The 14,000-nt window shown below is 43.2% G+C and overlaps 1 protein-coding gene across 5 annotated transcripts in view; it reads left to right on the top strand.

Annotated features, from left to right (window-relative positions):
* The window catches only part of scaper (S-phase cyclin A-associated protein in the ER), a 90,553-nt gene that overhangs the window by 28,615 nt on the left and 47,938 nt on the right, over nucleotides 1-14,000 (top strand). For all 5 annotated transcript variants that reach the window (XM_058408706.1, XM_058408704.1, XM_058408707.1 and 2 more), the window contains 10 exons: nucleotides 1,377-1,544; nucleotides 1,645-1,705; nucleotides 2,343-2,460; nucleotides 2,777-2,888; nucleotides 3,662-3,802; nucleotides 5,358-5,513; nucleotides 5,658-5,800; nucleotides 7,167-7,248; nucleotides 7,375-7,527; nucleotides 9,325-9,432. In XM_058408706.1, the coding sequence (XP_058264689.1) occupies nucleotides 1,377-1,544; nucleotides 1,645-1,705; nucleotides 2,343-2,460; nucleotides 2,777-2,888; nucleotides 3,662-3,802; nucleotides 5,358-5,513; nucleotides 5,658-5,800; nucleotides 7,167-7,248; nucleotides 7,375-7,527; nucleotides 9,325-9,432 (1,242 nt within the window). The remainder of the gene's footprint in view (nucleotides 1-1,376; nucleotides 1,545-1,644; nucleotides 1,706-2,342; nucleotides 2,461-2,776; nucleotides 2,889-3,661; nucleotides 3,803-5,357; nucleotides 5,514-5,657; nucleotides 5,801-7,166; nucleotides 7,249-7,374; nucleotides 7,528-9,324; nucleotides 9,433-14,000) is intronic.

Here is a 14,000-nt window from a genome sequence, read left to right as displayed (position 1 = left end):
TTTACAACTGAAAAACTCGCAAAGCGCTGAGCTCTCACTGCCTAATGAGTGCAAAATGCCATCCCAGAGGATGAGGGTGTGTACACTGAGTATATGTCAAGTCCATGCCATCATCACTTTACTGTGTTTAATTTCTAAAAGTTCTACAGGCATGTGTTCAAGTCTGTAACGTTTTTCTGCAGAGCTGTTCTCCTTCACTAGATCCCGGCGTTTCCTTTCTGGCACATGTAACCTCTCAGGGGTTAATTAAGGCTTAAGCCTCCCTCCTCTCTGCCTGAGCTACTGTCATCCATTTCTCAACAGCACACCAAAAGCTTGTCTGAAACGATAGAGATGGATGGCACATAAATGGCGTTGGGGGTGTGTGTGTGCTATCTAAGATCAGATCATGGAGGAACCTGGTCTTGCTTGCTACAGAGGTCCAGACACCACCTCTCTGGGTGGCTGAGATAAGCCAAGCTCTGTTTAGACTCCTGCCTGAGACTAACAGGCGCAGTGTTGAGAGAAATCTCTCTCTCGTTATGCTCATTAGGATGAAGTGTCACACCGATCCCAGTGCTGCTAGGACTCCATCGCGCTGCATCGGGCGCTCCCGAACTGACACTTGGCATACTGCTCACTCGCCAGTTTCAGAAGCTGAGGTCAAGTGCTAGGGTTCAACTGGGATTCTTTTACAAAATATTTCAGTAATTTGCCAATCATCGAGAACTCACAGGTGCATTAAGACGGGCTCAAGCTACCGAAAAAAAGGTTTGCAAGTTCACATCCTGGCACCGCCACGCTGCAACGGTTGGGCCTGTAGCTTTCGTCTGCTGAGCCTAATAGTAAATCACTTTGGATAAAAAAACGTCTGCCAGCAGATTAAATGGAAATAGAAATTTACCTCAAAGGAATATACATCACTTTGTTGCAAAAAGCTGCTGATGTGGGCTTGTTCCTTTTAAAACAGACATTATCTCGGTAATATAGGTGCACTGCATAGGAGATGAACACTGTTGTAAAGTTTAAACTGTAAGCCCTTGCCTAGTAGATAGAGGCTTCGGGCATTTCCTCATAGTGGATGTCTCATGCATGACTTTGGTATGCTTCCCTGTGTGTGGTTTTTGTGATTGATTGTGTTTATGGTGCCTGCCTGTGTTTTTTTAATCGTGTTCATTTCATACATGATTTATTATTTTTTTAAATACCACACTGCTTAGTATCAAAATATCAGAGGAGAGATACTTGGCTAAAATGTATTAAACATTTCCCTACGTTGAGAGGAATTGTTGCTTGGGCATGTGTTGAGAAGCTTGTTGTGGTCAACCTGGCAGTGCTGCTGTGACTTGTGCTACAATGTGTTGGCTGTGTGGGTGATTTCTCTTGCCCTTGTTCAGCCCCAATCCATGGCAGAAGTGCTGGCTAAGAAGGAGGAGTTGGCTGATCGGCTGGAGAAAGCCAACGAGGAAGCCATCGCCAGTGCCATCGCAGAGGAGGAGCAACTCACCCGAGAGATCCAGGCTGAAAACAACGAACTGGAGAGGGACAATGAAAGTGATTTTGTGGTGAGGAAACCGGCACACCTCGCGTCGTCCAGACACCTCAGTATTGTGTTTTTTTTTATTTATTTATTTACTTACTTACTAAATTCATTTTTTAACATAGGTCGGAAGTGGAGGCTGTGGACTCAACTTGGACTGGAGTGAGGTGTTGGCTGATTATGATGGTACTGCTTTTGTTTTCTAAAACAAAAAGCAAATCAGGCATAACATTATGACCACCTGTCTAATATTGTGTCGGTCCCCCTTTTGCTGCCAAAACAGTCCTGACTCCACTAGACCCCTGAAGGTGTGCTGTGGTATCTGGTACCAAGATGTTAGTAGCAGATCCTTTAAGTTACAGGACTTAAAGGACATTTTTGATAGATACTGACCACTGCAGACTGGGAACACCCCACAAGAGCAGCAGTTTTGGAGATGCTCTGATCCAGTGGTCTAACCATCACAATTTGGCCCTTGTCGTCAAACTCGCTCAAATCCTTACGCTTGTCCATTTTTCCTGCTTCTAACACATCAACTTTGAGGACAAAATGTTGACTTGCTGCCTAATATATCCCACCCACTAACAGGTGCCATGATGAGGAGATCATCAGTCTTATTCACTTCACCGGTCACTGCTCAGAATGTTAGGCCTGCTCCGTGTATGTGTGTGTGAGACAGTATGCGCGCGTGTGTGTGTGTGTGTGTGTGAGACAGTATGTGTGTGTGAGACAGTATGCGCATGTGTGTGTGTGAGACAGTATGTGTGTGTGTGTGTGTGAGACAGTATGTATCTTGATTTGGTGTTTCTCATGGGATGTACAGCACGAGAACCCTGGCGTCAGAGCACCTCGTGGGGGGACATAGTGGAGGAGGAGCCAGCTCGGCCTCCTGGCCATGGCATCCACATGCATGAGAAGCTCTCCTCGCCATCACGAAAAAGGTACTGCAGTCCTTTGCATGGTTTGAGATAAAGTGTTGCCCATCAGTTTGTTTTATATCATCCATCTCTTATTGTGAGTCAGCAGGCAGCATAAATCAGAGAAGTTTGTGTAATGATTTTGTCTATACATACTACTGCTATATCAATAAAAATGTCTTTTAACTAGAGTAATGATTGGATTAATATTTTACACTGCCTTTTTTGAGCTCGGTTTTAAGAATAAATGAAGTACTCGTGTCTGAGCCCTGTCTTAAGAAGTCGCATTTCGGGCAGCAGGTGGAAGACATTTTAACTGCAGCCTTTTCTTTGTGTGCAGGACCATCGCCGAGTCCAAGAAGAAACATGAAGAGAAGCAGCTTAAAGCTCAGCAGCTGCGGGACAAGCTGAGAGAAGAAAAGAGCCACAAGCTGCAAAAACTTTTAGAGCGAGTGAGTCTTGGCTACGTCTTGTCCCGGTGTGGAAGGTTGATTAGAATACGACAGCGATGTAACATCCTGGGTCAGCTGTTTTGTAACGAAATGGGGCGATGAGGCTGTTACGTCAAACCAGAGCATGTGCCACTGAAATCATTTTCAGCAGCCGCTCTCGACCTGGTTTATTTTCGTTTCTTCCATTCTGTAGGAGATGACAGAAACTTGAAACAATCTTGTGTATTTACGTGCCAGGGCCTGAAGGTGAATATTAACATGTGATATGGTCTTAGAGAGCAGGTGTTAAGAACACAAGCCTGTGATGACAGAGACTGCAAGGGCTTGGCAGACTTGTTTTTGGATCACAATTTTAATGTGTGTCTCTCTCTCTTTCTCTCTCACACACACACACACACACTCTCTCTCTCTCTCTCTCTCATTTGCTTTCTCTCTTTCTTACTCACTCTGTCTTGCTCCCTCTCTTATTCTTTTGCTTGTTTCTATCTCTCTCTCTTTCTTTCTCTCTATTTTCTATTTCTCTCTCTCTCTCTCTCTCTCTTTCACACACACACACACACACACACACACACCCCTGTACAGTTCAGGCTATTTCTCTCTCTCTCTCTTTTCTCTCTCTCTCTCTCTTTTCTCTCTCTCTCTCTTTCTCCCTCTCTCCCTCTCTCTCTCTCTCTCTCTCTCTCTGAATATCATGGTACACATACTGAGTCATGAGAACAGGTCCATTACCTGGAAAGAGTCTTCATGTCATCTGTCTCACCTCTGCCTTGCAGGAGAAGGAGGTGCGGAAGTGGAAGGAAGAGCTGCTGGATCAGAGAAGGAGGATGATGGAAGAGAAGCTGCTCCATGCAGAGTTCAAGCGAGAGTTGCAGCTCCAAGCCATTGTGAAGAAGGCACAGGAAGAGGAGGCAAAGGTGAGGATGTCACAGACCTTTTAGTCTGCCTGTCGTGCAGCATGTGGTTTTGCTGCCACAAGCTCCAGGGTTTAATCCTGTGCTCAGGTTGTGGTCTGTGCGCATGTTCTCACGATGTCTGCGTGGGGCGCTGCTCCTGTTCACTCCCACCTCTCAGAGGTATGTGAGTAGGTGGATTGTCTATGCTAAAGTGCCCCTAGGTATGTACACTATATTGCCAAAAGTATTCGCTCACCTGCCTTGACTCGCATATGAACTTAAGTGACATCCCATTCCTAATCCATAGGGTTCAATATGACGTCGGTCCACCCTTTGCAGCTATAACAGCTTCAACTCTTCTGGGAAGGCTGTCCACAAGGTTTAGGAGTGTGTTTATGGGAATTTTTGACCATTCTTCCAGAAGCGCATTTGTGAGGTCACACACTGATGTTGGACGAGAAGGCCTGGCTCTCAGTCTCCGCTCTAATTCATCCCAAAGGTGTTCTATCGGGTTGAGGTCAGGCCAGTCAAGTTCCTCCACACCAGACTCTGTCCTCCATGTCTTTATGGACCTTGCTTTGTGCACTGGTGCACAGTCATGTTGGAACAGGAAGGGGCCAGCTCCAAACTGTTCCCACAAAGTTGGGAGCATGGAATTGTCCAAAATGTCTTGGTATGCTGAAGCATTCAGAGTTCCTTTCACTGGAACTAAGGGGCCGAGTCCAGCTCCTGAAAAACAACCCCACACCATAATCCCCCCTCCACCAAACTTTACACTTGACACAATGCAGTCAGACAAGTACCGTTCTCCTGGCAACCGCCAAACCCAGACTCGTCCATCAGATTGCCAGATGGAGAAGCGCGATTCGTCACTCCAGAGAACGCGTCTCCACTGCTCTAGAGTCCAGTGACGGCGTGCTTTACACCACTGCATCCGACGCTTTGCATTGCACTTGGTGATGTATGGCTTGGATGCAGCTGCTCGGCCATGGAAACCCATTCCATGAAGCTCTCTGCGCACTGTTCTTGAGCTAATCTGAAGGCCACATGAAGTTTGGAGGTCTGTAGCGATTGACTCTGCAGAAAGTTGGCGACCTCTTCGCACTATGCGCCTCAGCATCCGCTGACCCCGCTCCGTCAGTTTACGTGGCCTACCACTTCGTGGCTGAGTTGCTGTCGTTCCCAAACACTTCCACGTTCTTATAATACAGCTGACAGTTGACTGTGGAATATTTAGGAGCGAGGAAATTTCACGACTGGATTTGTTGCACAGGTGGCATCCTATCACAGTTCCACGCTGGAATTCACTGAGCTCCTGAGAGCGACCCATTCTTTCACAAATGTTTGTAAAAACAGTCTGCATGCCTAGGTGCTTGATTTTATACACCTGTGGCCATGGAAGTGATTGGAACACCTGATTCTGATACTTTTGGCAATATAGTGTATGTGTGCTTGTGTTTCCTTTAATGCGCCGTCTTCCTATCTTACGAAGTTTCTAAGCTCAGCTCACAAACTTCCTAAATACAATGAAATTGTGAATGATGATTAATGAAATAAATCATGGTCACTTTTGCAGGTGAACGAGATTGCATTCATAAACACACTGGAGGCTCAGAATAAGAGGCATGACGTTCTGGCTAAGCTGAACGAGTATGAACAGCGACTCAACGAGCTACAGGAGGAACGTCAGAGGAGGCAAGAGGAGAAGCAGGCCAGAGATGAAGCAGTGCAGGTTGGATGCTTTATTTTATTCTTATTCTTATTCTTATTCTTATTCTTATTCTTATTATTAACCGTCTTTTCCCAAAAGCTATTACCTTCTTTATTAATCATGATAATCTGTTTCTGTGTGTGTGTGTGTGTGCATATGTAACAGGAGCGTAAGCGGGCTCTGGAGGCAGAGCGGCAGGCGCGGGTGGAGGAGCTCCTGATGAAGAGAAGAGAGCAGGAGGCACGGATAGAGCAGCAGAGGCAGGAGAAGGAAAGAGCGAGGGAGGACGCGGCCCGTGAGAGAGCAAGGTCCGACTACTTCCTGCACTCTGTGGTTTTAATATCTAAACTCTCTCCGCAGGCAAAAGAAACATTTTATTACTTTTATTAACAGTCCAAAAGTAGCTGGGTTCTACATAAACTCCACCTCCAACTCTGATGACTTGGACGACTTTAGGACATTCGGACACACAACAGTCCACACTACAAATTAATGGTGTAATATCTGTGTGTGTTTACAGTTTAATGCTCCAAATGTTCAGCATCTGTATTCTTGTTTAAACTGGAAGTGGGGGTGTCACCTAGTTAAGTTGTCTTTATTTGTCACATATACATTACTGCACAAGGAACTTCTTTCTTCACATATCCCATCCTTGGGGGTCGGGGTCCGAGAGCAGGGTCAGCCATGATGCAGCGCCCCTAGAGCAGAGAGGGTTGGGGTTACATAGTAATACTGTAGTAATGTGATTTTCTTTTGGAGCTAATATCAGGCTTGTGGAGCAAACTACTGGAAAACAGAAGGTTCATATTCATATCATGTTTAAAGAGCATCGTCGTTATCATGTGAGGTTCGTACTTACAGCTGTTTATTGTGGATCCCAGTCCTGATGCACACCTCTATTCTCAACCAGATGCCCTGGCAAAAAAAACAATACTTGTGCTGCTCCTGTTCATATCTGTATTTGTAATCAGGGAAGTGCTATCTCGGTGGTTAAGAAGTGGAAGTGCTATCTCAGTGGTTAAGAGGTTGATCAAAAGGTCATGAGGGTCAAATCCAACCGCTGCCACTATGGGGCCCTTGAGCAAGGCCCTTAACCCTGAAGTGCTCAGCTGTATAAATGAGATAAATGTAAGCCACTCTGGATGAGGTTGCTGCCATAAAGGTGAATGTAATCATTTAAAACATTATCTAACATTGAATGTTCAGTTCCATCGCTCCACCACACCACCACAAGCTCCCAAGGCACATCTGACCGTCTACACACCTGTATTTAACACTGTGATTCACTTGTGATCGTCTGTGTGTGTTCTGTATCTGTGTTAATTATAGATACTAATACAGATATTAATTATATTCGTTAATATCTGTACTGATGTTTTTCAAGCTGTTTATGGTCATTTTGTGTTGCCGATTAAACACGAGACAAAAAACATTTTAGCATTTTACTTTTTGTTTTACTTATTGTCTATTTTCTTTCCCCAGACCTCAGTGTTATGATTGCAGTATTTCATTTAGCTTATTCTGATAATCTGTAAAACCAGTACATTTGTTTAGAACGGGGGCCGAGGAGTGGATCCTTTGTGGTTTAAATCACCAGGAATGAGCAGTGTAAAAAAAACTATGCAGGATGTCATCTAATATTGTATATTGTGTGTGTGGTGTGTTTTTCTGCAGAGACCGTGAGGAGCGCCTGGCTGCCCTGAGCGCTGCTCAGCAGGAGGCCATGGAAGAGCTGCAGAAGAAGATCCAAATGAAGGCAACTTGTTTTTATTTCCCTTCCACATCCACACTGCCTTTTCTTTTCAGACTGTAGTTACCGTGCTACTGACCTCGGCTCTGACAGGTTCTGCTCTTCTTCTCTTCGTACGCACGCTGCCCACAGCACGACGAGAGCAGCCGCAGACACATGGAGCAGATCGAGCAGAGGAAAGAGAAGGCGGCCGAGCTGAGCAGCGGCAGACACGCCAACACCGACTACGCTCCCAAACTCACTCCCTACGAGCGCAAGAAACAGTGCTCCCTTTGCGGTGTTGTGGTGAGAGACTCGCTTCACAGTTACACAATTCTCAAGCCATTTGTGCTTACCACAGTGTTAGGGAATACTCGATTCCGATTGGTCAGAAAGTGTTCTATAACAGCGTCTCTGACAGAAGTGCAGACCGAGAGACAAATCACAGGTTTATATTAATGCACAGGTCATTCACAGGGATGAGAGAAGCGCCACACAATCTCAAATTCAGATTTTAATATTTATTAGTCACAACCATACACAACTATTTATATCATAAAAATAGAATCCAAATAGAATACAAAAAATATTAGGTGTATAATTCAATAAAATTGAAGTTTTACTATACAGATTGAAAAGGGAAAAAATATATTAAGCATATAAAAATGTGATATATGAATTCAGATCAATATGAGTATTATGAATAAAATGCCATTGTGTGCAGTTTTATTGTTGTGTGTTGAGTTCAGAAAAGTTCTTAGTGTTGTCCTTGTTAAAGGTTCGAAAGTCCTGCTGGAGGGAAGCTCCTCCTCATTCTCTCTGTTGTTGTAGTCAGGGAAGTGCGTCCGCTCCCTGAAGGTCAACAGAGACATGTTCAAATGATCTAAAATTAATAGTAACAGATCGCTTGTCTTTATTTAACAAGAGAAAAATAGTATCGTTAGTATAATGAAGGTTTAACATTTACGGACAGTGACCATTCTCTGTAACGGTCAGAGGTTAAGCTGAAGGTTTAGGTTTTCTGCCACTGGACAGACTTCAGAGGACAGGATAATAACGCTTTTGGTTTCTTGGAGACCAAGCTGAAATTTTTTTACTTAATACTTTAAAGAGAGAAAAACTAAAGGCTGATGTGAGAACAATGGTTTATCACTGAACACACCGCCCCTCACGGTTAAACTCTGGTAGCGTGGACGCTTTCTGGTGGCGGGTTTTATCAGACAGCGTCCTGAAAAGTGCTGAGTGCCGTGTAATTGGGAAGATGTTGTAAGGCATTCAAATGAGGATTTAACTGCATTAATTAAACATGAACTTTGTTAGGAGATTTATGACTGGTCGTGAACATGCTTTCCCAGTGACGGGCAGCAAATCAGCGTGCAGGGACATTTATCTGCGGCAGGCCTGGCTTTCATAGCAACAAGGGCCAGACACCTTGGGGCTTCAAACAGACGTCAGATTAAGCGCTCAGGGAGAATGAAATCTTGTTAAAATGTCAGATGACCTTGGCCAGTCAGTGACTCCAGCCATCATCTTTAGGTCAGAGGGAAGCACTCTGCTTAATGACATTAAACACAGGCCATCGTGCTTGGGCTCTCATCCAGATCCAAGAGACAAACAATGCTGGTCGTCTTCTAACAGTCTTCCCGTACCTGCATCTCCACTATGTCATCAGTTTCACTTTCTCTAATCAGGTTTTATGTGTGAAATAATATTTTATAGCGGACCGGTGTGAAAGGGTGAGAATTGCCCGTGTCAATGAAAGCGCAAGTTTTGAAATGTGATCCAAGAACCAAAGAGACAGCGCCCGAGGCCCAAAATGGCGAAGTTTAAACGGCTTTTTTTAGGCTCTCTGCGCGCCGATGTTTCCTGGCTTTCATAAGCCGTATTATGCTGTATTGCAGATGTCAGTCATGATTTGCGGATTAGATTTTACTTTGAAGTCGGCTTATGATCGTAACAATCGTTTTGTTATCCGAGAACTGCGACGGTGCGGCGAAGAATATGCTAGAGTATTGTGACGCTGTTACTGTCCAAACCACTGGGATCTCGTTCCCTTTTGGAATTGTCTTCTGTGTGATTGACCTTTGACCCGTGTGTTTGTAGATCACCTCCGAGGTGCACCTGTTCAGTCACACCAAGGGCAAGAGGCACCAGCAGGCAGTGAGGGAGAGCAGCAGCATCCAGGGAAGAGAGCTGTCGGACGAGGAGGTGGTAAGTAGACACCTAAACCGTTTCCGGCGGTTTGGAAACAACAAACAGGAATATAACATGATTGTCTAACATTATGTCTCACACAACATGTTACACCTAATCTCATACACGATTTAATACACTTAACGTATTTCCGTTAATGTTCCTTGTGTCTGTAGGGCAAATAAATGACTGTTGAGTTCAGTGACACAGTGGAAGGGTGAGGTCACCTCTTGTCTCCGTACGTCTTTCTTGTTAAACACAGAGCCACTCACTGCGATATGAGATTGCCTTTTCGCACCGGGATCCTTGTAGCTCTGACAACTGTTGGTGCTATATGCTGCACCTTTGGCCTCCACGTCTCCTTCATTTTTCTTTGCCTTGACCCATTCCTGCTCCCGTTTTCTTCCACCTGACAGAGCGGTAAACAAGCACTAAGCAACCGCTCGAAATCGCTAATATGTTTCGGGCCTGACAGATACATGAACTCTAAATGAAACGAGGTAATGGATTAAATTGGCTTCCGTATAATTCTGAATTATTTCTTTCCATAACCTTACTTCAAACGATGATTTAGTTCTATTAAAAGAATTATGGAGCACAATGTAGAACAGTGAAGGAAAATTGCACTGGGAGAGAATTATTACAGAAAGTTGGCACTGTATAATTGTCCCTTTATTAATCAGGCCTGTCCTCGGCTCTAATTAGTAACAAAAAATGTTACTCCTGGAAATCACATCAAAGTTTTTTGTGTGTGTGTTTGTGTGTGTTGTTTTTTTTTTTGTTTTTTTTTTTAAATGCAAGACGTTTTTATTTGCGGTGTGTGAAAACGGCCTGGCTGGGAACTTTTGTTTGGATACTTTTATCATAGGCCTTTAGCCTCTCATATTTATGTCTCTTCCCCTTTTGCTGTGCCGTATTTCATTCGTGCAACCGCTACCTATTTTTCCAGTCGAGGCTTCCATAACTCTTGCCGTCGTGAAAGATTTTTAATTAAAATTAAGACGGTTGGCTGAACTGCGTAGAGGTCACCGCGTAGTTTCTCTGTGGAAGCGGCACCTCTGCAGCCCTCTCTCCTCATATTTGGTCACATTTTGTCTTTTTAAGGACTGTTGGATTAAATTGAAAATAAGGTGATTATCAACAGGGACGGATCGATGGGGCCTGGGGAACACTCCGAGCTGCCGTTGCTCTTCTTACTTACATTTATTGGTCGTCATCTGTCCTGCTTTCACGTAATATACGGGAAGGTCCCGACCAGTTGTGCTCGACGCATTGGGAATTTAAATTTACTGCCCATCCTCGACACCCAAAACTTCCATTACCTCTTATATAAGAAGACGCTGCCGTCGTATCATTTCCTGACAATACCTGACAGGTTTTTTAACACGACGTGATTCTGGGTCAATTTCTCCACACCTATCAAAACAAAACCAAAACCTGGGGAACAGATGCCTCTGAGATACTATCACCTGAACGTGTGTTTGTGTGTTTGTCAGAAAGAAAAAAAGATAGAAGAGCAAGATAGAGAGCCTGCCACCTGATACACCATATATTCACCTTGAACCTGGATGACATGTAGCTGTCTGTCTGACATCGGGGGAAGGCCTTCCTGTGCCATCCATTGTGTGACACAAAAGAGTGGAGGATGGGAGGGTCATATGAGTGTGACACTGGGAGGATGTATGGGCCCTGAGCAGGTCATGTCGGTGTGATGTTTGGAGTAGTCTCCCGTTTCTTCCATTACCTACAGAAAACACTATGCAGTATTGTCAGGCGGTTCTTGCCCCAGGCGCATCTCTATCACCAATTCTCTCTCTTGCCCCCTACTATTGTCTCTCAGGTGCAAGGAAACACCTGTCTATCACACAACTTCCTCCACTAGATCATTGGCCTGTCGGAGCGGCTGAAAGTTCTGTCCACGAAGACGCCCAGCTAAGATTTTCCCATCGATTCAGACTTATTTTTAGAAGAACGTAAGAATAGAAATATTTAATTTCACTCCAGTTGCTGCCAAATGATTTGTTTGGATTTCCTTTCATTTGATTTGTGTAGTTTACTTTAGTTAGCCTCTGTAGTAAAAGCTTAGTCCAGAAGTGGATTCAGTGAAGAGCGAGTTCTGAGGTTCTCCTTCAAACACCGCTCTGATATAATCTCAAGATGGTGCATGTCTTTGAGGTGTTACAGAAACAATCCCATTAACGGCACAGCAGGAGAACTAGATCGCCTTTCAGAGAGATTACTTGCCAGATGCCTCTCCGGCCGGTTGGGATCCAATGGTTATGACTGCAAGGCTCAACTCCTGCTCCCAGGGGGATGTGGAGACACACACACACACACACAGCTTACCCACTAGCTCATTTATTTACAGTGAATAGGTTTGCTATGTAACTTGCTATGTTTATTCTCCAAGCCCATTAATTACACGATTGCCTGTTTACCGAGTTTATTGATTAATCATTATTTGATTATTATTTAAGGAATTGAAGCCTGCTGTTATAGGAAAGTGATCAGCAGCAGTGTGGCTTGATGTGACCTGACATGATGTAGATTCATTCATAAACACTTAACCTAGCACATTTTTTCTTGTTCGTATTTAAAAAAATTTTACTGTGCTATATTACCTCCTAAAATAGTTTAAGTCTAAAGCTAGGACTTTAGTTTGTGACCTAGCAAACCAGTATGGATTTATTCATTGATTGAGTCTTTTTTTGTTCTTAGCTCTGGTGTAGTTTCTATATAGTAGATGGTATAGTACGTAGCTCTAGTTTCTATATTAGATGTTATAGTTTCTATATAGTAGATGGTTTAGTTTCTATATAGTTGATGGTATAGTTTCTATATAGTAGATAGTGTAGTACGTAGCTCTTGTGTAATTTCTATATAGTAGGTAGTATAGTAGATGGTATAATATTTGGCTCTGGTGTAGTTTATATATAGTAGATGGTATAGTAGATGGTATAGTATTTGGCTCTGGTGTAGTTTATATATACTAGATGGTATAGTTTCTATATAGTAGATGGTATAGTACGTAGCTCTTGTGTAATTTCTATATAATAGATAGTATAGTATGTGGCTCTGGTGTAGTTTCTATATAGTAGAGTAGAGTATATTATACATACATGGCTCTGGTGTAGTTTCTGCCATACAGGTCCAATAATATATAGAGTGATATAATAGAATGAGTACATTTATATACAGTGTCACCAGAAGTGTTTTTGTGATTGTTGGTGTCAAAACTGTTTGATTTTTAAAAATGAATAATGCAACATTTGATCCATGTGAATCGAATAGAGCGTTGTTGTGATGTCACACAATGTGTCTTGGCCCAAATCTGAGGAAAATCTTTTAAAAGATTGCCTCCTGATATCGTCGAGGGACTAACTATAAACCTGCTGACACTACTGTCACAGCTGTGATAGAAAACACTGTTATAAACACCTTCTGTCCAATCAGGTTCGAGAATTCAACAGTGCTATGGTATAACAGAACAGTAAATGCACATGAATGCAGAACTAGTTTATTCTTAGCAATTCATTAATTAATGAAATCTAAATATATCCAGTTTACACATCATTCCTCAGTTCTTTAAATGTCCAGTTAATACATGATAGAGCTGTGCACTCAGCACACACAATTGTTTATTAGGTTATCTCTGTATACTCTGTGCATTGGTGAGAGAGGTAATGGAGAGCATAATTATAGTTCCTAATCCTTAATTATCCTGCACGTTTCCAGAAGCTGTAGTTATTACGGAAAGTTAATGATCAGTAATTACCCAGCTTGCCTACTTCTATGCACACACGAGATTAATGCATAGGTTGTGTTCATTGGTTAAGTGACCCGCTGGAATTCAATAACAACATGCTATATGACATAAATTTAATTATAATAATTAACTTCAAAACTAGTCATGATTAAGTAGTGGATGCTAGGTGTTGTTTTGGTCATTCAAGACTTGCCTATGGGCTTTTATTTTGCTGCAGATGTCTAGGATTTAACTATTAAACACATCCTTTGAGACTGCACTGATTTTATTTAGAAATAAAATTGAATGTCTTTAAAAATGGTTTATATAAACTATTCTCAACACTTGCACCCACTAGCTTCATATCCCCATTTATTCCATCCATATACCTCCTCTTTGGCCTTCCTCTTTGCCTCCTGCCTGGCAGCTCCATGTCCAACATTCTCCTACCAGTATACTCACTCTCCCTCCTCTGGACATGTCCAAACCATCTTAATCTGTCCCCCAAACGTCCAACATGAGCTGTCCCTCTGATGTACTCGTTCCTAATCCTGTCCAACCGTGTCACTCCCAAATAGAACCACAACATATTCAGCTCTGCTACCTCCAGCTCTGACTCCTGTCTCTTCCTCAGTGACCCTGCCTCTAAACCGTACAGCATGACCGGTCTCACCACTGTCTTGTACATCTTCCCCTTGATTCTCGCGGACACCTCCTGCCTGCTCTCGCTTCTGTACCTCTTAATGTTAGTGATTCTATTAGTGATTTAATATTAGTATTATATTTTATTTCATTTAATTCAATCATGTTATTTTACCTGTTCTTGCCCGAGACACTGACA

This window comes from Hemibagrus wyckioides, linkage group LG14 (genome assembly GCF_019097595.1).
Source record: "Hemibagrus wyckioides isolate EC202008001 linkage group LG14, SWU_Hwy_1.0, whole genome shotgun sequence".
NCBI lineage: Eukaryota > Metazoa > Chordata > Actinopteri > Siluriformes > Bagridae > Hemibagrus > Hemibagrus wyckioides.
The sequence above is the reverse complement of the archived record's forward strand: the minus strand, read 5'-3'. Positions and strand labels throughout refer to the sequence as shown.